The sequence below is a fragment of the Pseudochaenichthys georgianus genome, chromosome 13, assembly GCF_902827115.2.
Source record: "Pseudochaenichthys georgianus chromosome 13, fPseGeo1.2, whole genome shotgun sequence".
Classification (NCBI taxonomy): domain Eukaryota; kingdom Metazoa; phylum Chordata; class Actinopteri; order Perciformes; family Channichthyidae; genus Pseudochaenichthys; species Pseudochaenichthys georgianus.
Genome location: NC_047515.1, coordinates 8,343,347 through 8,369,298, shown reverse-complemented (window position 1 = coordinate 8,369,298; position 25,952 = coordinate 8,343,347). Strand labels below are relative to the sequence as shown.

The 25,952-nt window shown below is 40.7% G+C and overlaps 1 protein-coding gene across 2 annotated transcripts in view; it reads right to left on the bottom strand.

The window, feature by feature from the left end:
• Nucleotides 1–25,952, bottom strand: part of bcas3 (BCAS3 microtubule associated cell migration factor) — a 328,454-nt gene that overhangs the window by 193,724 nt on the left and 108,778 nt on the right. For both annotated transcript variants that reach the window (XM_034097703.2, XM_071205327.1), the window contains exons 20-22: nt 21,836–21,936; nt 15,154–15,350; nt 14,576–14,673 (exon numbers count right to left, since the gene is read on the bottom strand). In XM_034097703.2, the coding sequence (XP_033953594.2) occupies nt 14,576–14,673; nt 15,154–15,350; nt 21,836–21,936 (396 nt within the window). The remainder of the gene's footprint in view (nt 1–14,575; nt 14,674–15,153; nt 15,351–21,835; nt 21,937–25,952) is intronic.

Here is a 25,952-nt window from a genome sequence, read left to right as displayed (position 1 = left end):
CGACTCCGCCTACTAAGGGCTTCACGGCAACTCTGCAGAATCCTATGGGTGACGTCACGGACACTACGTCCATTTATATATACAGTCTATGATTCTAAGAAAGCCCCCAGAGATAGGGTTGCAGCAAACGTTCTTAGTGGCCAAACTGTGGTACTACAACTTATTTGTTAGTGTGTGACGTCGTTGGGCCCAAAAATACTTTTTCCTATTGACTTATATTGGGAAAGAGACGTCTGCACAGCATATCATTTATCTTTAGCTAAATCAACTACCAAGTAAAAACACTTGAATTCAATTTAAATTCATGAGGTCGTCAAATGTGTATGATGTACACATAGCCGTTGCATTATTTTCCTCTCAAATAATTTGACCAAACCAAACTGGATGCTGACATAGTGGATTGGAGGCGGGGCTTAAGTCAAATGCAAGTGTGCATGCTCTTTGGGCCCATTGTGGTTTCATGCGCCATTGAGCAACTTTCACTACTATACTATACTAATACTGGGCGCCATTCCAAAGCTTGATCAAATTCTCTTATTACATCCATGATACAAAGTATAACTCTTCCTCAGATGAGTGCATAACGATGAGTTTAGCACATGTGTGTGTCAGAGTGTGTGTGAGGTTAGGTTACTGCTGTTCCATTGCTTCCTCTTCACATTCTGGAAGTTGCGGCAGGCCCAGCAGACAGAGGGATGGCCAGCCTGGCAGGGCGCCCGCCACAGATTGAGGTCATGGGAATGAAAAGATGGCACCAACAGCAACCCCCCCCCCTCACACTGGGACACACCGCTGTTCTGTAACACGCAAATGTTTTGTGTGCACATGTGTGCATGTGTTCATGTGTTCATTAAACAGTTTTCACACTGGACTTGAACATGAAAAATCAACATGGTCCACTGTCTAAGCAGCTGGTGGAGACACACTCACAAATTAATTTACAACCAAATGTTCCTTTAAATTGTTATTAGCAATAACGTAATGTATATTTCTATACAAATTACAATTGCTACAAAATGAACAAACTACTGGAAAATAAATTATGACAATCACAAACACCAACACAGCTTCTCTCACTCTTAGGCCACACACACACACACACACACACACACACACACACACACACACACACACACACACACACACACACACACACACACACACACACACACACACACACACACACACACACACACACACACACACACACACACACACACACACACACACACACACACACACACACACACACACACACACACCCCAGTGGGTAGGCGGTAGAGTGAACACATGGCAGATGCCCGACACATTGGTGTCCGCTCAGTCACTATAAAGAGCAGCTGCTCAGTCTACACTGCCCCTTTGGCATTGTACACACACACACACACACACACACACACACACACACACACACACACACACACACACACACACACACACACACACACACACACACACACACACACACACACACACACACACACACACACACACACACACACACACACACACACACACACACACACACACACACACACACACACACACACACACACACACACACACACACACACTTGCTGTATAACACTGATGCTGGAGGGCATTCCATCTCTCACAGATTATAAATGCTCGACACAAAAATATACACACACGTCGACAAAAAGAGCCAGCGAGAGATAACAACAGCACTAAAACCTGATCAGCACTCACCCATATCAATCCATGTCACTCCCTGATCTCTCTGTCACGCACACACTTGCCATAAATCCCTACATGTGGCTAAACCGACCCTCACACGCTCACATGCATGCATACACAGATGCCAGCCAACACCCTCGGGTCTAAAAACTGAGCGAGATGTCAAAAGGAGTGTCGACAGAAAACGGAACAAAATGAAATATAAGTCGACATTTAAGATGAGTTTCACAAGATATAACCCTGTCTCCTTTATGAGTGTGCTACCAGTAGTGCAGATAGTTACTTGTAAATCAAATAACAGTCTTTTATCAGGAGAATCTCCCACCATCTCCCCCATCTTAAGCAATGGTGCCAAATTTGCCAATGCTAAATATTTCTATATGATTGAATGATGCAGCCATTAACATCAAGAAGTCAATGCAAACATGAAATAACTTCAATAAAGAGACGGAACAAGCAAAACACACAGTATATTATAGAGTCAGACTGTGTGGAATGAATACCAACTCTAAAGCTTCGTGATGTGGAAGGGTTCTCGGAACTTGTAATTCATTAGTTTTATTTTGAAGTCTGTAGTTGCAACCTAAAATGACATTGTTGCGACCTAAATTAACAGTCTGCGGATGATGATGTTAAAATCCGTGAGTGTTTCCTATTTAATTTAGAAAAAATGTTCACCCCTGTGTTAGGTCTGTTTTTACTTCCTGTCTCTGTGTTGTTCCGCCTGTTTGACTACCTGATTCTGTTCCCTTGTTCCCTTGTGTTTTTCCTGCCCTGCCCAGCTGTGTCTTGTCCTTGAGATGTTTTCTTTTGGTGCATTGGGGTCCACCCTGCTTTGCTCGAACCTGACCGATGACAGGAAGTTAGTATAAACGATGAACTAACACAAAAGCATAGGTTTATCTCTGCTACCAACAATATTCATGAACTAGGAATCCAGATTTCAGTGTTTTAATTGGTTGCCCGTGTGTGTATGTGTGTGTGTGTGTGTGTGTGTGTGTGTGTGTGTGTGTGTGTGTGTGTGTGTGTGTGTGTGTGTGTGTGTGTGTGTCCAGCAGTACCTGGACAATCTTCCTATGTTAGATAGTCCATCCATTTCTAATTACCCAAGCATGTAAACTTTTTCTATGCTTTTATGTAAAACTAAGGATCAGGATCTTAATGTTTCTCATTCCTTTAAATTATATAATTTACATTTCGGTAAAAGTCACTTCACTTCATGCACATTTCAGGGTCTGTATTTATATTATGCATAATTTGTCAAATCAACACTTACCTATACAAGTAATAAGGATGCTGCTCATTGGATTCAAAGGATTGTAACGCTCCAGGCGGAATGAAACACCTCTCTTTACACAATGTGTCAGCGTTGTAGATCAGGTAGATGATACTGTGACTTAAAGTAAATCCCTAGCTTACCAAACAGCTGCTATTAGCTGATATTCAAACGGTTAATTAACAACCTGCTTTTGTGTGTGTGTACTGGAGTGTGTGTAGGGGGGAGGGGCTGTGTGTTGGTATCGGTTGTGTTGTGTTCAGGCAGGAGTAATGATACTTTATAACAATTGTTACCTTTGAAAAGTTACAATGTATTCATGCATTTGCCTCAGAATTCACTTAGTTCCAGAGGAATCTAAGTGTATCAACTATAAGGGCACCTGACACTTAGCACCCTGTACATTCTGTAGAGAAATGTATCCGTCTGAAAAACAGAAACCAAACCAACGGGAGCTATTCCAGGAATTCCAGGAAAACCATATTTAAATGTGTCATTAGTGTTGACACTTTGCTTCCGTTTCTTTCAGATGTTCTAGCAGATCGTTGGGCTCCTACTGATAACCACCCTGCCTGATTGCTGGTGATAAGAAAACAAAAAGGAGCAGTGATGACGGTAGAGATCTGTTGTTATGTCCTGTCACCAACCAATGGGTCAACGAACGCAACCTGAGGCAATGGACAGGATGGGTGGGGGGGGCAAAGTGGCGGCGAGGTGACAAAGGTGCCTATTGATGAAAATAAAATCAGGAGAGGTGGAATGGAAAGGTGGGGAGAGGGGGTCACGGGAAATTTGGGGTATTTGTCTTAAAAGGAAGAGATCGTATGGCCAGGCATCTTTCTACCCGGCGCGATCACTGTTGTCAGTGTGTCCACTATAGCGCAAAAATACAAGGGCCCTTTATGAGCCTGGCAGGTAATTGTGGGGTATAGGTTACTGGGGGTATGTGTGTATTAAAAAAAAGAATGGGAGACAGAATACCACAGCACAGGTGCCTAGTCTTTTAAATGGCAGCTCAAGTATAAAGGGGAAGAGCGAATAGGGAGGGCAAGATGGTAGGCAAAGTGCGTGTCTGAGTGAGTAAATGAGTGTGTGTAGGTGTGTGTGGGTGTGCGTTGGGGCTATCCATCCTTGTCTTCCTATTCAGTCATTCAAAGCCCTCTCTTAGATTATTTTCTAGCCTTTGTAGGGACAATAATGCAGGGAAAACCCCTTCTCGCCTCACGGTGCTGATGGTGGTAGACAGGTGGTGGGTCACCGAGACAAGGGGACATTGTGTCGGGGATGCTAACAGGTGCATGCATGCATAAAGGTAGTCAATAACTTAATCATGCACCAACACTTGAATGTTCCAACCTATCTTTTATGTATGGAATTCCACCAATATATGACTAGTGTGTGTTGTAGTGTTATAGAGCAGCTATTGGTTTTCCTTTCATTTAACAATGGTGGTACAACTTATTTGGAGAGACTTCATGCCCACTTAAATAGGAGGGGGTTAATCCAAATAATGTTTCAGTTTATTCTTGTTAAAATTAGTCTATCCCAGACCCAATATCTTGCATGTATTCTGCGATGTGTAGCGATGATCAATGAATTAAAAGTACCCACTTTTGCTCTTAGCGGACACCTCATAGCATGAAAAAAAACAAAAAACTTCTACTTGTCCAAATGATACACAGGAAAGACCTAAATAACAGTGTGTAGGAAAATACCAAGTGCAGATGTTTTTCACATGACACCCTGTGGACATGCGTACGGGAGACATGTGGAGTTCGGGTTAATATCTTGCCCACGGACACATCACAAAGTTGAATGCAGGTACTAGGAATCAAACCACTGTCTCTCTGATACTGACACTCGTTTACACCATGAATCCCATATGGGAACTGAATGGTTCGATGAAAATAGTGTCATTCATGTTTCATAGACTAGAATCAGCCATTCAGAATACTGTATTGTCCATTACATTCACACATGATGGGACTTGGCACAATACGATAACATAAAGAGGGACATTGCATCTTAAAGACATCTTAATGATTAATTGGTCTTAATAAAAGTGTAAAGTTGATTGTTACCTGATCTCATCTTAACGCAACCGAACCTATTTCTTTCACATTCGTACATTCAGTGTTCTTCACGAAAAACGATCAAACCAAATAAGGAGAATTACTCTGTATCAACACACACATTCTGAAACACAGAGTGAGTGAAGGGTGAGTCAGCTAGGGGATGGATCTGGCTAAATGTTCAGTTGCAAGTCAAAGCCACATGGGATATTTCTAAAGCTCTTTCATTACAGATATTACAGACAACAGATATATCATATGACATGGTGAAACCATTTTTGAAACACATAATTGAGTGCTTTAATTCAATACATTTGACAATTCAATCAATCATACTATTATCAACAGTTAGTTGTTCTGGATTTCTCCTCCTAAAGTGTTATTGTGTAAATAATAGTAGATTGATAAAAAAAGACCGGATCTGCTTTGACATCATGAACTTTCCCAATGTTTTGAAATCACTATTTAGGGGGAGCAAAGGCTCATGGTTTAACGTCATTATCCAGGCTGCTATGTGAAAGCATATTAAACTGCTGGCCCCATTTCTGAATGAGTGGGCCTGGGTCACGTCCTGAACATGAGCCGGTTGGTGAATCACATTTTCCTTAAGGCCAAATGCTGGTACTACAACCTTCATGTCAGCCTGTGACATTAGCCGCGTTCACACTGCGGTACTTTTCCCACAAAGGTTCATGCGAACTTAGTTCATGATCGCGTTCACACCAAAAAGAGCCGGTACTAAAAGTAGTTCATGCGAACCTTTTTACCCCCTCGAAAGTCCCTGCTAGAGAGCAGGGACTTTCGAGCGGCTCTTTTTTGAGAAAAGAGCTATATTCCTGATTGGCTGGGCGAATTGCAAACCACGCCCCGTAAAACTCCCAAAAAGTTTTGTGAAGCCGCCATTTTATTATCCTTGCATTAGCATTATTAGCATTAGCATTAGCCCAGCGCACAAACGCAGATAGACTAACTTATGGCAACACAAAATAAAACATGGGAGCGGTGGAGATGAGGAGGTGTCGGCGTTCTGGCGATTTACTCGGAAGGCTTCAGTAGAAGCTGCTGGGAGTCCCAGCAGCTTCTACTGAAGCCAGTCCCCAACTACGGGGACTTCCGGCCGGGGACTTTGGGCGGCAGTATACGCCGTGAAGTGGTTTGGTTAGATCCAGGTATTCTTTTCTGTATACAATCAGGGCTGGGATTGTGGATTGATGTCATCGTAAAATAAATCAATATACCAACAATAAAAAGTTGGTATACTGCCCAGCCCTTTCATGGTCATACATGTCAACCAGTCTATCGAACACACACACACACACACACACACACACACACACACACACACACACACACACACACACACACACACACACACACACACACACACACACACACACACACACACACACACACACACACACCCACACACACACACACACACACACACACACACACACACACACACACACACACACACACACACACACACACACACACACACACACACACACACACACACACACACACACAAAGACCTGTGCCAAAGCTGAGTAGCTCTCTAAAGTGTCTTCTTCTCCTTTTTGTGATAAGCATGCTCCTTCCCTTTCTGTCTGCTCTGCCGCCAGCGAACACACACTATCACTGATTCAAAGCCGCAGATAAATCACTCACACACATGCAAACAGTCAGACGTGGCGACAAAGACGGGGACGGAGGTACGCACACACTGAGGATGACAAAAACATAAACAACAAGATGGCTGATGCTACAGATGGAGGAGGTTTGTTGTTATTTCCTGTTTTGGAGCAGGGTGGCTTTCTTTGCAGAGTCATAACACGACTTACAGTGGTGTGGAGGGCGGCTGGGAGATTTATCAGCACACACACGATTAAATACTTTTTTCCAATCCTGCAGTGTTATCTCTTTTCAGGTCTGTCTCCTTTTCTTTCTTTCTTGATATGACCTCCTGGACCACTGTGTAGTCTAGATTAACACACACACGCACACACACACACACACACACACACACACACACACACACACACACACACACACACACACACACACACACACACACACACACACACACACACACACACACACACACACACACACACACACACACACACACACACACACACACACACACACACACACACACACACACACACACCACACACACACACACACACACACACACACACACACACACACACACACACACACACACACACACACACACACACACACACACACACACACACACCTGGGGATATTGAGAACAGCTATGCATTGATCCTGTGTATTGCAGCAGGTGGAAAGTGAGACTGAACGATTGGTGTTCCTCTGCCCCTCCATACAGACAGATATGCTGAGTCAAGGAGCCATGACTGGAACCACTGTAAAACATACATTGTGTCTGTGTGTGAGAGCGTGTCTCCAATGCACATGGTCTCCCATCACCTCAGGGAAGGCACAGATAAGCAGAGTCTATAGGCTGAGATAAGATCGGAGACACTGGGGAGACTGACTGACTGTAAGTGACTCACTGCAGCTTTATGGCCTCTCTGAGCCTGAGGGCTCTGAGGGAAACACTTTTGTTTTTTGATGAAAATGGCTGGAAGACGGCTGAGAGGGATGAAGGTTTTTGGGACTTGAACTGCAGTGATTCATGTGAAAGAAATCCAGTAAGTAAAGTGTATGTGGTTTCGGATAGTTCATTCATGAGCAATTTGTAATAAGAGTTGACCACAAATACATTAGACTATAGTGAGACGATAAATGGTGTATTTACATTAAATAACATTTCGTTTTAGCTGATGCTTTTATTCAGAGTTACATAATATGGAAGCAAATCCCGACCCACCATTGGCCGTGTCTATGGGAGCAATTTGGGATTCAGTGTCTTGCCCAAGGGCATGTTGGGGATTGATATATTATATGGATATGATTTAATAATAAACATACAAGTACATTTTTTATTTAATAAATGGTGTTCAACTGCAGATTCGGACAACACAGTGATGACATGACATGTTAAAGGTGGGGTAGGTAAGTTTCAGAAACCGGCTCGAGATACACTTTTTGTTATATTCCATGGAATGCTCTTAACATCCCGATAGCAATGAATATCTTAAGTGTTTTGACAAAAAATCCATAAAAAAATGTCATCTGTGGAACCCCTAATACTGTAAAAAGTACAACCAATCCGTTTAGCTGGCCCGGCCGCCCTGTCTGTCAGCCTTCCATATCGTGCACGCACAAATGTATCTCGTGCCCTCATTGGGCGTGCATTGCAGCAGTACTTCAATGACTCGCCAGCAACAGGCGGCCACTTTCACCAGTCTGCTGACATCATGTGCGCGTTCATGTGTGTTGGAGGAGGTGCTCTGTAAGGAAGTCCGAAGGAAGGGGCGGATTCTTTTCGGCTGTGTACTTTCAAATTTTAGTGCACTCGAGCCGGTTTCTGAAACTTACCTACCCCACCTTTAATATCATCATAAGATGTTTTGACTTGAAGTTGAAGTGACTACTGTAGAAGGTCAAACAAGAGAAAAAAAAGTGAAACATAATGAAAGTTAAGTGTTTTTGTTGTGCTAAAAATAATACAGGGTTAGCTAAATGACACCAAGTTTTTGAATAAATGTTGACACATTTGTTAGCATGTGCAGCCCTTCATCTGTAACACGATGAAATATTCAATTCATAAATTGATCACCGCCTAGGATCCCTTTAAACTAAATAAATTATGCTTTTAAGATCCTTCAAAATTAGCATCATGTTTTTGCTTGGATTGATCCGGGACAGTGTTCAATTCAACAACTTGGTGTCATTTATCAAATTCTTCATTATTTTTATCACAACAAGAATTCAATGAAAATACTTATATTTTCTTAGCCTGTTCAAAGGTAAAGCTGTATGACATGCCTGCACCTTTAATCAAACAATAGATGCCAAAGGCCCTCAAACTGATATTGGTAAGTTCTGCCACACACAGGCATGTTCCTCAGAGGGTGAGACAAAAGTGATGTGTGTGTGTGTGATAAGAAACGGCGCCATGGCAGTCGCAGGACACAACAATGAACCCTCCTTACGAACACACACGCACACTGATAAGCATCACCTCCATCCCTCCGTCTGGCTTTTTCCTCTTGCCTCTCTGCTCTGAAACCAAAAGTTGATACTGTAACTGAAAAAAAGAGAGCTCCGGCTGGAGTCAGAACAACCACAGATACCAATTTGGGCAGACAGAAGGATACCGACAGGGATGGAGGAAATATAAAGCGCAGGTCTGTGGTTTAACCAGCGACTGTTCTTCATCTCCCTCCCTTTTATGTTATTATGAATGAGTCATAAAGGCACATTTGAATAAGACTTCATCGACTGATCTAAATAACTATATAGTTAGTTGAGTGACGATACACTAATCTCACGATACGATACGATACACGATATTCAGCCAACGATACGATATATATCACGATATTCAGCCAACGATACGATTCGATACGATTCGATATAATTCGATACACTTATATCATTTTCTGAAAGATTTTAAAGGGACAGTGGGATTTTGGTGACATCTTGTGAGTGTTCCATTGACTTGGATTGAATTAATTCAACTGAAAACTGAAAGCATCCATTATACAATATATGGCTCTGACAGAGAGTCTCCAGCTTGCAAATGCTGGACAAAATGAATCAAAAGATGTGGTGAGAAAAATTTTTCATTTATTGAAACAGTGCAAACTCTAGCTGTAAAGTGCAGTATCACAATGGACAATGGAGAATGGTGCAGCAGGTGGCGGAACACGGGGGATTTGAATGGGACTTGTTAGAAATTAAAATCAATGTTTTGATGGCATAAAGTACCATAAACATACAGTCAGTTTAAATGCTGTTTTATACTGAAAAACCAGAAGTTGTTGTGTACAACCAGTTGTTGAGCTTTTATTCTGAAAATCCTTCATCTCCGGTTAGCATTTAGCATGTGGCTAATATACAATTTCCTATAGAGGTGAATTTAGTAGCGATATGACACGGAGTGTTGCACACCGAAACCTACTGATTTCAACACTACAACTATAGACGTCGAGATATTAGTATTGCTGAATATTAAATGAAGGTACAGTTTATTTGAATACGTTTGTTTACAGACGTGGGTAGCATGAGACAACATTCGGAACTACCGGAAATGATACCAGCCGTGAGGTATTTTTGGAGTATTGATTACAGCGTTTAAAATGTATTAAATGAAAAGTCATGAAAGAGATAAGGAGGAGAAAATGCGTGTTTATTTATATATTGAATGTGCAATGTCTGAATCCTCTGTAATGCGCAACAACGAACATTGGAGACGTGGAGGGCCGATCCCCAGCAGCGCCATCCGGCCCACAGGGAGGATTCAGCAGAGGATATTTAACAGCTGGAAAGGTGGAGCTCGCTCTCTTCCCTTCGCTCACGAGAGCCAGAACACAGCTGTTTTTATGGCTGAACCATCTTCTGCTTGTAACATTACCGCGCTTTTTATTAATTAAAGTATACATTTGAACATTCTCAGAGACTCAATTAGTCTCCTTTTTAAAGCTTCTCTCCTGGACGCGAGTATAACGAACACAGTTATCAGACTTAATGTATCGATACCCGCGGCTGAAATATCGATACTTTCTCGGAAAATTAAATATCGATATATATCGCAAGATCGATTAAATTGCACAGCCCTAGCTATCATGCTAACTAGCTCCTTGAAAGCGGGTGACTCCACTGTAGCAATAGCCTGCATGTGTTCTACAACATACCGTGCAATGGCTTTATCGACTTTTCCCTGGCTAGCAGTCCCTTGGTTAAAATCCAGCCGCTGTTGCTGCAGATGCCGCAGATGTTTTAAGAGATTTGAATGACTGGTTCGGGCAGTAGATAGGCTCTTTGACCCGCCAGGACACAACTTACATTTAACTAAAACGTTCTTTTCTTTGTGCTCGACAAAAGTGAAATAGTGAGAATATCTCCAGGTGGAGAAACTAGACTTGAGCTCCGCCGTCGCCATGACAGTCTTGTTAGTAAACAACACAAACACGCCCACAGCCCGTCTCCGCATGTGACACAGGAAGTATTTAAGTACATTTACTCAAGTACTGTACTTAAGTACAGTTCTCATCTCTGTTCACCTGGCTGTTGGCTATATAAAAAAACTAACGCAGTAACGGAGTAACGCACCATGTAGTAACGGTAACTGAGTTACTGAATTTAAAAAGTAATGCGTTAGAGTACTAGTTACTGCCAAAAATAACAGCTTTACAGTAACGCGTTACTTTGTAACGCGTTAGTCCCAACACTGATTTTAAGTAACATTTCTGAATTTAACATCTGAATCATCTCTCACTCATTGTGCAGAATGTTTTTTTTAATCAATATAATATAAGTTAATATTATTCAATTTTTACATGTATATCCAGGAAATGCATATAGGAGTTGTTTGTATGTTTTAATTTGTCAATGTGAAGCACATTTTGTGTACTACTGAGTGAATGTTAAATGTCAAACAAATGTAGTGCATTAGAAACGCACAACATTTCCCTCATCTAGTGGATGGTAATGCTCAAGTAAAGGACTGTATAACTATACTTAAGTACAGTAAATATACTTAGTTACATTCCAACATGTTGTTGATCTGCTTATCATAATTGTGTGTGGTGCGTATTACCCGGTAGGTGTTGGAACGCAGCAACATGCAGAGAAGACAAAGATCAAATCGGATATTCGAAACACCTTTGTGAGACACATGATGTAAATGTCTCTTGGCACCTGTATACAAAAAGCCCAGCAGTGGCTCTACAGTATGTCAGTGTGTGGGCGGACCTGGATGAAGTCTCTGTCACAAGACACAGCCGATGTCACAGACATTGTGTCGCTCCTTTATCTCCTTTATCAGACAAAAGGCAACAGGATATAATTTCACACAATAAGTGATGGTTCCCATACCCACACTGGCAGTAAATACCAGGCATAATCCACACACACATTCACAAGACCCATGTAACAGCATTATCATTTGAGAGTAAAATACATATTTTAAAGGGGAAATCCTCTCATCTCTGTGTGTGATTGGATTAGGCTAACATCGTAACCAGATTAAAGGAGACATGTAGAGGGACATCAAAACCACTTATAATAAATCAATCCTGTTCAATGGCTGATAGACTTTTTACAGGCCTTTTCAAACAATTGCAGTCTATTTAATTACAGAAAAAGGGCAAAGTTCACATAACAATAGGAAGGGAGAACAACAGGAGCAGCAACTCGCGTAGGAAAGCTGAAGAATGGCTGGTGTAAATGTCGGACTACTTCTAATCCACTTGGATGCGATTGTACTTGTGTTAGACAACGTCAACGGAAATCTCTTTAACGTTAAACTCATTCAAACCGATTTCTCCCTTAAGATACAACCAGCAAACAAAGCATACTCTAAGCAATATGCTTAGTGTATTAACCTGATTTATTTTACAAAACTGTGTCTCAGGGCTTCTTAACATTTAACAACCTATTAATTTGTCACACCCACTTAACGGGAAGAAACTCAGCTAACTGACGATATGAAAATGTTTTAGCTAAACGAAACACACGGGTAATACCAAGCCTCTGAATTAGCACTAAGTGAAAAAATGCTAATGCACTTAGCACATAACTCACGGTAAAAATATTGTATTACTTATTGGATCTGCACAAACAAGATATCAAATGAAAGCTGAGATTCCACAGATTCTAGAGGTATAAGTATCATCACGGTGCGACCAGAACTCAGGTCAGCGAATGCAAAACCAGACAACACACAACGTAGCTTTACGGAGCCAAAACGGCAAATACGTCTTACCTTTGTTTTTTTCGAATCAAAAGTTGTGTTCAATGGCATTAAAACGCATACAAACACTGCTGAAGGTTAATCCAATGTGTCTGTGTCACTTTGAAATTATTACTGATAATCCATCATAATTTTTTTGTCAAAAACTGAGATTTCATATAGAGTGTGTGAGAGCTACAACCCAGCTTCCGGTTTTGGGCATTCTGGCTACGCATCACTCATTCATCAATGGTAATGTTTAGATGGATTTAGGAACATCCCTCTCGATTCTATTGGCTCTAACGGTTCAAAAGAGGTGTCAGTCATCAAAATCGACCGAGGGGGGCCAGAAATTTGGCAAATCTACCCAAATGACCCCAGAAGTTTTTTTTTGTTGCTAAACCTCTCTAAAAAGGTAAAATGTCACTTGTTCTGCATCAATCTTGATACAGGGTACTTATTATATGTTGTAGTTTGGATTCCTAAAGCTTTTAGTCTCCCATACCATCATTCAAGGTGGTTTTCACTATAAGTAATGTTTTTTTTTTTGGACGGACACTATAATTTACATTTTTTTAGTATGTTCAATCTGAATTTACTTTAAAATAAAAACATATCTATATTGATTCTGACTCTTCTACATCCATCTCACAGGTTTATCATTGCTTTGAGAAAAAATATTATTAATTTACCCCTTTTAGAAGTGAAGTTATGGTCATTTGTTCTGGGGTTACAGGTTAAAGGCTTCTCAACATGTAAAGCATTTGCAGGTACAATTGGGTAATTCTTTATGATGTTCTTTTAAGATTATTTTTGGGGTATTTTCCAAAACAGACAAGAGCTTTTACAGTTTGAGAAAATATTGGCATTATGCTATTAAACTGCTGTTGATCTATAACTTTAGATCAGCTCAAACATTTTGTTTTCAGGTAATTATATCGTTGATAATGTACGGTATGGAAGGTTGGGACTCGGAAAAACCAAATGATTACATGAAAACACACCTACAATTAGAAAGAAGTCATTATATGAATGACTTTGGCCTCTATATGTTTTTATATGCAAGGCTTAGTTGGTAAAACCATAGAAAATCTTCAAGTATTCATTTAAAAATGGACAACTGAGTCTAAACTTTCACCCCTTCCCACCAAAACTTCAATTCATCCAATCAGGGAAGGATGTAGAATATGGATCAGGTAAGATGGACAATTTAGACAATTGAAGATGATTCAGTTTTCTATAACCTTGCCACAATAATAATTAATGCAAAATACCTCAATTTTCCAAAAGTGGTTGGGAATTGTATTCCAAGTAGGAAAAGAATGGCAGATAATAATACAATAATAATAATAATATCCATTATTTTACTATTGGATCATTCTATTGCAATATATTTCTTTGTGGAAATGTATCATGTTGGTTGAGTGTTATTGTAAGTATACCAAAAGACAAGACAAGCATGGACCACACAGACTGCACCAAAACATACTGTAGTCTGACTGTTCAAATGATGAGGTCGATGGGATTGACCAATATGAAATAATGAGAGACTGCAGTAAGGTTGATGGAAAAGAACATCATATGAATGAAACCATTAGGAGGACAAGCCAATGTAAAGAACCAAGATGGTATCAGAAGTGCAAAAGACGAGGTAATACAATACAGAAGAGGTAAACAAAGAAAGTGTCCTACCTGATCCTGAGTCCATGATGTTGGCCTGCCCTCTGCGATCAGCTACCAGCCTGGAGGAGCCGGGCATGCTGACTGGCTCTGAACGTACCGGTTGGATCCTGCACACATAACATATCTGGACATTACTTACTGAAGAATGTGTAAGACAAAACGTATTGTGATTAATCTGACTGATATTGGAACTGCAATATGAATCAGGATATTGGAAGGATTGATTTCTGTACCAAGAAAAAATATTGTATTAGGTCAGTAGGATAGAAGGAATAGGCCTGGACATGTATGCAGTACCGCAATCCTTCATTTGAGATTGCATCTACACATGTTTTGGCTGCAAGACATATTGTACTTCCTACGATTTGAATATTGCACCAGCCAATATTGCAATTTCAATAACAGTTTGATTAATTCAGCAGCCCCTTATTACTACACGCATGCAGTATTATCCACGGGCCTCAGATGCTTTGCTTCTTTCTTTTAAACGAGTGATTGTAGCCGGGGCAGGCAGTTTGTTCTTGTTGATATCGGGCGAAAAGGCCATATATTGGCATATAGACTTCATTTACTTTAACAACTTGTACCTCAAGCTGTGAAGGTCCAGGTCATCTGTGTCAAAATCCAACAGGGGCTGTTGGACGTCAGAGGGACCCTGGGACTGAAGGACGGAGGATGAGGAGGAAATGACGGTGGTCTGGCCTGAAGGGTGAATGGTCTTGAACAGAAACTGTGGGCCCATCCAAAGGCGTCGGTGGGGCCCTGTGTGGGTCACAATTTCCACCTGAGATTTAAGAGAAAAGATTAGTGAGGCAAGAATATGATTGAGTAACGCTCATAATGTTCAGATGCTCACACACAGAGGTTGCGCTAGACTTTTTTTCGCTGCCCGTCATTTTATATTTTCAGTTAGATTTGTAGGTATTTGGTCATTAATGAGAATGCTAAAGAGAGAAAAGGTCAAACAGTCTTTTACGGGCCGGCTTCTGTAACTCAAATACATTTTAGCTAACATATATTTCCCCCAGTGAGATGATAGTGAACTGTTCATGAACTTGTCATGAAAAGTTCATGGAATATCAGTGAACCATATTCATGAACAGCTCATAACAAAGTTGATTAACTGTTCATGAAATTGTCATGCACATTAAATGGCACTAGGGCAGTTCATGAACTACTCATGAAACTCCTGTGCTGGAATGGTTCATGAACAATTCATGGAATATGGTTTTAGGCAGGTTCATGAACAATTCATGAAATGGAGTTTTCAGTGACTGTGTAGGGATATTCAGTATTCAACCAAGAACATTTCAAGAATTGTTCATGAACATATCAAGAACTGTTCATAACAACTTCATGAACCATTCATGAACAGTTCATACCCAGTCACTGAATATAATTCAATGGCTGGCTATGAACTGTTCATGAACTGTTCATGAACTGTTCATGAACCATTGACTGTGGGTCAATTGGCAACGATAGAAAACAACAATTATGTCAATCACAATGGAACTTTACTCAAATTAACAAACAAACAAACATGTATACAGGTGGAGCACTACAATTAATCCTATCACTATTTGAAGCAGTTCTTGACACTCAGCTGCACAAAAAATGTTGTTACGGGTCCCAAAAGCTTGGGTACCACAGCAACAATAAATGATTTCTGTAGAAAACAGAAAAGTGCAGCAGCAATAATTATACACAGGATCCGGTTGATCGTCTGGAATGCTTCTTATTCAAAATTCAAAGTACACAGTTACATTCAAATAGCTGAACTTTACAAACATCACATTTCTCCATTTAAGTTATCTGTCTGTCACAGTCAATTACTGTATCTCAAGGAGAAATTCAACATAGTCAATATAAATTATTACATTACATTGCATTTAGCTGCTTTTATCCAAAGCGACTTACAATAAGTGCGTTCGACCAACAAAATACAAACTTGAAGAAAACAGAATCATAAAAGTACATCAGGTGTCATAGAGCAAAAACATTTGTGCTACTCAACTGGCTTTAGGTAAGCCAGTCCTTTATTAGTATATAAGTGCTTTGTTAATAGTTCTATTGCTCGAAGTGGAGTCGAAAGAGATGAGTTTTCAGTCTGCGCCGGAAGGTGTGTAAGCTATCTGCTGTCCTGATGTCAATGGGGAGCTCATTCCACCATTTTGGAGCCAGGATAGCAAACCCACGTGTTTTTGCTGATGGGAAATTGGGTCCCCTTCGCAGCGAGGGTGCAGCGAGTCGTTTGGTTGATGCAGAGCGGAGTGCACATGCTGGGGTGTACAGTTTAACCATGTCCTGGATGTAGGAAGGGCCAGATCCATTCGCAGCATGGTACGCAAGTACCATTGTCTTGAAGTGGATTCTAGCAGTTACCGGAAGCCAGTGGAGGGAGCGGAGGAGCGGCGTGGTGTGGGAACATTTAGGGAGGTTGAAGACCAGACGAGCCGCTGCATTCTGGATGAGCTGCAGAGGTCGGATGGCACATGCAGGTAGACCAGCCAGGAGGGAGTTGCAGTAGTTTAGGCGTGAGATGATGAGAGCCTGGACCAGAACCTGCGTTGCTTTCTGGGTCAGCTGGGGACGCATCCTCCTGATGTTGTAAAGCGTGTATCTGCAGCAGCGGGTTGTAGCAGCTATGTTTGCAGTGAAGGACAGGTTGTTATCTATAAACACATAACGCTATCAAATAATACTTTCTATCAATATATCTATCTTTACCAAATATAACATATTATGGAGATCACAAAAATAGACTGTCAATGTTAATAAACAAAAAACAAGGCAATGTGCCTGCAAGACTGCACTCAGGTAAACAAAACATATTACCCGTGCGCAGCAGCTAACCTGCCTGCGAGCCTTCGCTCAGGTCACATTTACCCAGGCGCGGCTGAAGCCCGCGAAAATGGCATCTATTGTTGCCGACAGTTTAGTATTTTTAAAATACCGTTACTATGTCAAACATGCTCAAAACCTTCTGACACACTCTCCTAAACATCTCCAACATCATATCTAATGCACACAAGTTAACATCGATAATTGTCATTATGTACTGACCTGTAGAAAACAGAAAAGTGGAGCAGCAATAATTATACACAGGATCCGGTTGATCGTCTGGATTACTTCTGAGGAGGGGGCGGAAGTGTCCCCTCTAAAATAACCCAGATGTCACCGCTCACCTGCCAAAGGTTCCACCTTGGCGCTACTTACTCGTACTGCTTCTCAAACAGTACAGATAAACCATAAAATGATATGAATGTCACCAAAATAAATACAGATAATGTTCAGTTTCAAATTCACTATTGTTTTGTTTTAAGATTAAAAGTTTTAAAAAAGAAAGAAATGTTCAAATAGTAGATGAATATTCAAGAGGTCTTTAACAACATCACACTGATCATCAAAAGTTCATAAAATGCTCATGAATATTCCAAAAATATTCTGAACTTGCCACAATCATCCAAAATTCATGAAATGCTCATAGTCATGAAAAGTTCATGAAATACTCATGCAAACTTTTTGGGGTTTTAATTATAATGTTGTGATTGGCTGGATCATGAAAAGTTCATAAATTGCTCATAAAAGTCTGTCATGAGCAAAACAGGAACTTTATATAAATGAACAATGTTCATAAAAATGTCATGAACTGCTCTTTAAAATGGTTCATGAGCATTTTAAGAATTGTGGTTCATGAACATGACAAGTGAACATATAATGAGTGCTCATGAACAGCTCATAAAGCCATGAACTCCATCTCGCAGGGGTCATCTGTCTTTCTGGTAAAGCACAAAAACATGGTGTTAAAACTGTGTGGGAATTACATTCTTCCCTTAGAATAACATAATCTTTTCCACTTTGTTCTGCGGATTAAATTAATGTGTAAGAAAATGAATAGCATCAAGGTTTCAAGGCTTGTATTGGTCATACGAACATAGCTACAGTGTAGTTATGACGATGAAAATCTTAGGTCACAGGCTCCTCCAACACAATAACACAGAAAAACAGAAACGCATCTCATTGTTCTCCAGATATTCCTATTTCAACCAAAGTGGAAACACCAACCAAATGAAACGATTACTTTTCTGTGATTCCATTCTATTACAAAAAACATCTGTGTGGTTCTCCTCTATCGCCAGTTAGTCAATGACAAAGTCCTGGCAATTTTCCTTCGAGATCACTAGAATTTGAAAATACACAACCGGAGAAAATCTGCCACTTCCTTACAGAGCCCCTCCTCCAACACACACGAACGCGCACATGACCAATGAGGGCACGAGATAAGTTTGTGCCCCGATGGAAGGCTGACAGGCAGGTAGGCCATCCAATCCGTTTAGCCGGCCCGGTTGTACTTTTTACAGTATTACGGCTTCTACAGATGACATTTTTTTATGGATTTTTTGTCAAAGCACTTCAGATATTCATTGCTATCGGGATGTTAAGAGCATTCCATGGAATATAACAAAAAGTGTATCTCGAGCCGGTTTCTGAAACTTACCTACCCCACTTTTAAGAGTCGTCATCAGTGGATTTGACAGGGGGTTGGCTATATGCCAATACTCACCCCATAGACTACTCATATGAACTCATTTACATGACATCCAACAAAAAGCTCGCTGTACCCCTGCACTACTAAAAGTCTGAGAATGTTGTCAGAACTCATCTAGGTCTCGTGTGTTGGGAGAGCCGGTGGTACGATGGGAAGCATTCCCAGAGGGTTAATGGAAGTGTGACTCTAGCAACATCATGGCATCGAGGCTGAAGTGTGGCCTCCTGGGAGAAAAAAGATGGCACTGGAATGGCAGGCGGTCCATGGGCACCTGAGCGGAGTGGCAGTAATGCCTGGTGAATAGGATAGGAGTGGATGACTCACAAACATCAGACTATTAATGCCTCCTCCGTTCTCCATCTCCTCTTCGACTTTAATGTAACAATCTTCTGGCTGCAACTCCCACTTGTTCAATCTCTCCCACGCTAACTGTGACTTTTCAACTCCCTGCAACACTTAACATGGATCTTGGTGTCTCGGTGTTCACATGTAATTATCTTTACTTCCTACATGTTCATCTCTCATCTCAGCCCAGCTCTCAGCTCGTGGTAGAACTCCACTCTGGCTGCTAGGGGCCAACATCTAAGACAAGAGTGGGAGCTTACACTTTCTAGAGTCCTCTGTGTATCAGTGTTCATACACATATGTATGCATATACTGTAAACACTAAAGGCACACCAGACACACCAAACAGACATCAAATAACTAATGGCAATGGGGTCAATGTTGATTAGCTTACATCGTCCGTTTCTTGACAAAAACGTGCATGTGAACACACCAAAAGACTAAAGCTAATGACCAACTAGCACGCCTTCAGGTCCTTTGCAAGAGGAAAACAACTCTTCAAACTCTCAATCTTTCAAAATCAGAAATATAAAGACCTAAGATTGCAGATATGCAAGTTGTTGTCATGATACATACATTAAAACAAAGCATCATTTGCTGATGAACTTCAAACGACTCTTGATCACCAGTTAGCTTTCTTCCAAATGGTCATGTCAACGTTTCCGAGTATTGGAAAGATCAGATGAGATGAAGATACAAATTGAAAGAGCCATTTGCTTGTTTTTCGTTACACCCGTTTGTATTCTCTTCTTCTTTAGCTGAACAATAAATTAAATGTATGTCTTTCACCAATGCCAGGGCCAAAAAGTGCCATATGTGAGGGACACATCGCAAGAACAAATTATTATTTTTTTTTTTTTTGTTTGTTTGTTATTATTATTTTTTTTGGTACTTTGTTATAATTATTAATCTGAGTGAAAAAAAGAAAAAAGAGAATATATATATATATATATATATATATTATTGTTATATTTTTTTGTTTCTGACATGTTCAATAAATTGACTAAACTAAACTAAAGCAACAAAGGCTCCTCTAGGCCCAACATTTCTGACTTGTGGTGAGATGTTGTAACGCACAATGTCTTGGAACATATTCATTCATGTACTAGGAATGACTAGATCACTTCACCCATCTATCAACTGCTATGAGCTACGTCATTATTTTCCATCACATCAAACTTGACAGATGAGATGGAGAGACATGCGGTGGAGCGGAGGTGTAAGGACAGGAGCATTTGTTGTCGACGGACAGCCAGCTGAAGAGTTACTCTGGCTGATAAGCAGCACACGGCCTGATGTTACAGCGGCTGGAGCACTGACACGGAGGGTCACAAACCTCTCATTTCATTAGTGGAGAGCCGATCAATCCTAAATCCCAACGCAAAGCCAAAACGCCTGCTTATAATCTAATGAAGGCAACTGATATGATATGATGGAATCCACCGGGCAATTACTTAGACTGTAATTCAAAAAGCATTTCTCAATCCACCAATATACTGTGTGATAAATCGGAGGTACTGGAATTCTGCCCTTTATGTCTTATCCACATCCCTGTGTGTATTTCGTTGTGGTCCTTTTAGCCTACATTCCTTAATAGTCTGGAACGATCCAAAAGAGTTCCATCGTAGGTACATGCTAAGGTATGTAGAGCTGTACCGTTACATATCCAACCACTGCAGAATACATCCCGACCAATGCTTTGACAGGACTTTCCTAAAAATCTAGGTTAGTGCAATGGATAGTTTTGCTCCTGGCAAACTATCATGGCAGATATGGACCAGTGCCTCAGCAAGCTAAGTGGGGGGCATTTTAACCGATCAATTATAGATGCAGTGGAATAATTGATGGTGAAAATGTGGTGGGTTACCTGCCGACACGTAGGATGAGTGCTTTGAGGGTTAAGCTGAAAAGACAAGGGTTTGTGTACGGGATATTTCTAACATGCCTCGACAAATACTGTGAACATTTCAGTGTATTGTAGGATGACAGTTATCCTATTTTAATGTTCAAGGTCAGTAAATGTGGATCCAAAAAATTAATATCCAGATAGTCTTTTCACTTAGTATAGGAAAAAGCCTTTTTGCAACCGCAATTATATTTTGTTTTCCTGAACTTACGTTTTGAATTTGAGAGAATCATGCACAATTAAGTCAAACATTCAAATGCGATTCTCAAACCTGTTTGTATTGCAATTTGGACACAGCCTGTGTTGCAGGAAAGTGAATCTTGAAGCGGGATTTTTAAGAATCACATTAAGCTAATCAGTCATAATCAAACTTTTCTTTTTGTCCAAAGCAACAGTGTAAATGTTAAAACACAGCAACCAAAATGTTATAGTCAGGTAAGTGTAATGTTGGTAGAGATACGGTTCTGACCTGAGAGAGCCACTCCTCGTCCTCAGGAACGCTGTGGTCTGACGCCAGGCTGTCCGACGACTCGTGGCGGGTGATCGGGCCGGGGCTTCCTGGGGGCATCGCTAGGACAACACACAAACACACCAGTCTATAATGTTTTACCCGTCGATGAAATGTTATATATTTTTAGCTGCCTATATTGCGTTCCAATATCCAATTTCATTACGGTTTTTAAGCAGATGATCTGAAATATTTAAGTTTTCAATGGTTTATACAGAATGATTGTATTAAAAAGTGTAAGGCCTTCAGCTTCATAACACATGACACTGATAGTGCTTAAAGGGGGACAGCAGGTCAAAGCTGACTAGGGGAGTACATCACATATGTCTATTATCATTTGCACGAATGAGCCTGTAAAGGAAAATGATAATCGAGAACTAGTTTATTAAAGTGTGTTTAGAGTCTGATATGGTCTTTTTCTATAGCAATACAAATATGTAGGCAGTTATGACTTAATGGTTCAAATGTTTAATTCTGTGCATACATGATGTTTTTTTGTAAGATCAAAAACCAATATGTAAAAGAAAAATAAATATGTAAAAAAAACGAGGACTGGGGAAGGGGAATGTATTTGAAGGTGGAGTGGTGAAGTGTGTGGCATGGTGTTACAGAGGTTTCAAAAAGCAAAACCTTCATCATGTGTGTATGCAGAGTGTGAGTGTGTGGCTAAATACAGCAGCGCCTCCTGTTCTCCAGATGTGGACTTGACACGTTTATTAGCTATTCCTGTGTTAAACAAACCCCATACCTGAGGTGGGAGACAGAGAGCGGACTGACTCTGTACATCAGGGCTTATTCCGCATGCCTGCTAACTCAAGCCATGAGAACTCCATCTGTCTCTTGGTCTCTGTCATGTTCTCCTCTCTCTCACTGACTCTTTATAAAACACTGACACACGCACAATGTGTTGAAAGGTTATTGTAATCATTTATATTTAAACAGGGCTGGGAGGGTAACTTTAAGAATTACCTATAGATATGTAATCAGTGACTTCATCTAAACAGGTCTTATTATGCTTTCTGGAGTTGTTCCTTTCTTGTGTTATATGTATTTGTTTTGTGTGCAAATGGTCTGCAGAGTGCCTTCCAGAGGGAGTTTCTCTCCCACACGCCCCCTGTTATACTGCTCGTAACAGATCCCCATTTCTATCTCTTTTTATATATATTTCAAATTGCTTAAACGTTTCAGTAATCTGATCACGTATTTTTGTATTCAACTGTAATGGAATGCGGTTCTTTTTGCATACTACAGCTTATGCAAGCAGAAATAAAATCTAAGCTGACGTCAAATGCTCCGTTTAGTTCAATACATACATACATACATACAGTTAATACATACCTCACACACACTATTGTATGAACATAAAGGTTGACCTACTGAGTTAAAAAAAGGAAAGTGAAAACCATAAAGCTGATTCAGGCAGCGTATAAAGTCACACTTAAAGTATTAGCTACAGAACAGAACAGCTTACATTACACAATATGCTGTGTTCAGTTGTTTTACTAACATTGCAATCCTGCTAGTAATCCATAATTATAAGACCTGTAACAGTAATCTGTTGACTGTAAGCGTAAGGGAATACAGTTACCCTTTTTTGTATGCTGGTTAGTAATCTTGTTACATGTAATCCCCACTCCCCCAAGCCTGAGCATATATGTATCTTACCCCTGCCCTTTTTCTCTCTTTCCCTGACCATAGGGGCCAATAACTGTTCCCTAATTAATTATTGATGTTCTGAAGCAGTTGGTGGACTGGCTGGATCATGTTTCCAGTGGGGAGGGGGCTTTCAATGGCCAGAGTCACAGCCAGGCTCCGGCGTGGGGAGCTAGTGGTCATACCCATGGGTCAGGCCAATACACAACCCTCCGTATGTGTGTGTGTGTGTGTGTGTGTGTGTGTGTGTGTGTGTGTGTGTGTGTGTGTGTGTGTGTGTGTGTGTGTGTGTGTGTGTGTGTGTGTGTGTGTGTGTGTGTGTGTGTGTGTGTGTGTGTGTGTGTGTGTGTGTGTGTGTGTGTGCACGTCAGGAGCCAGACTGAACCCGGCTGTTACAGTCATATCTACCCATCTTAGCGTCCGGCTAGCCCGCCACTTGGCCTTCTGCTTTTACAACGCTCATTACTGGCTTTTATGAGACAGAATGTCAATGCAATTTCACAGACGGGACATTTTTAAGTGCAAACTTATTGCACTGTACAGAAGAAAGGAGTTTAAGTGTGTGGCTTAAGCACAGTAGAAATGATCTTGTTTTTTCATTTACATATTTAAAGAAACATCCGAGTCGGCATAGCATAATGTAATTACTAAAACTCATTTTAAAAACAGGATAATTCAATAGGGATAATACACTTCAGAGGAATTCCTTCTCATCAGTCTACTTGAGATTTCTTCAATTGTTCTCCTTGTTAATGTTTAACTGCTTAAGTGACTGCTTTATTTTATATAGCATACTCATATTCAGTCGTATTTATAAAAAAAAAAAAAAAAAATTCAGACCTGTTAGAAAACATGTTTGTAATGTTTGTTCTTTTGCAATAATAATGCTTTTGTCGCATCAATCAAGCATTGTTGAACAATTTCCCAAATAACTCATGCTTATGACAAAGAGGTCAAAAGGTGACTCGAGCCATTTGAGTAAATACATTTTTTTATTTAATTACATTTTTAGGCTCAATTAATGCCACAACACATCTCATCAATGTATAACTGAACAATCTGGTGCCACTAAATGTTTTTAAAGCTCGGTTGGATGCTAGTCAATCGGAAGCTGTTGGTACCTGTTTATGTGGATCATTATGTAAATGATGCTGTATGATGTCCTTTTGTTGTTCTGTTTATGTTTTTATGTTTCATGTGGAACTACTTGAGCAGGTCTCCCTTGGAAAAGAGATCAATGATCTCAATGGGATTTATCTGTATAAATAAAGGTTTGAAATGAAATGAAAATAATATGTGCTGAATTTGAGGAACTTCCATTGGAATCATACTTGGTACTACAATAAATGTATGCTTGCACATGTTGCCACATTGTGTTGCTGCATAAGTAAAGCTAATTGACAATGACCCTGAACATTGTTGGCACATTAGTCCCTCTTAACCATCTGTCAGCCAAACATGCTGTACCATCGCTAACTTGTGAAGAAATGCATGAAAAGTCTGGGGTTTTATTATGTGGCTAATATACTTATCCTGTTGTCTGGTGTTAGTCCTAAATATAAAGGTTGGTTTAATAGTGTAATACTTTGCTTTGGTCAGTTTCTTCAGCAACCACACTGTAGTTATATGCTTGCATATCGACATAGGAAAGAAACACAATCTACATCGCAGAGGAACAGATTTGTCTTGAATGCAGAGAGAGTGTTTTGTTTGTTTCTGTGCTGAAGGCTGGAAGCCAGTGGCCTGTTGGCCAAAGCAGTGAAGCAGGGAGTCAGAACAAGAACAAAGGCTGCCCAGGTATTGATGTAGCCCGACCTCCCGAGGCCTTGGGCCAGCGGTCGGACAGGCCGATCTCCAGAGCCAGATAAGGGACAACAATCTGATAGATCTGGCTGCTCGGTGGACAGAGGATAGCCGTCTTGTCTAGTCTGGCCCCTCTGTTCACCATTATCTTATTCATTTTTTTAAAGATGAATTTAGTCTTTTTGTATTCTTCCTATCTCTGCTTTGACCTGCCACACTTGGCTGCCAGACATTTCACCTGCTAGGTTCCCTCTGCCTATCTCTCTTCTCACGTTCCTCTCATCTCGCTTTCCTCTTTGGAGTAGTACTCTGGCAGATAGGTGCTGGCATACTGACAGATTGGGATAGCTTAGTCATTATATATCATTCAAGGCGGATTTGACTGACAGTACCTTCATTCAGCCAGTGCTACACTTACCCCTTCCTTTCTCTCCCTCTCTTTGATTACTGACCCAGTCATGGCGCCATGGTTTCTCTTTACCAAATGCCTGATGATGCTCCAAGGCCATCACTCCGGCCCCTCTCTCGGAGCAATTAGATCTATTGACAAGGCAACTGAGGCTGGCCTGTCATGGGCCTCAAAGTCCCAAGAGAGCAGCCGAGCGAGCCAGTCAGTCAGTCT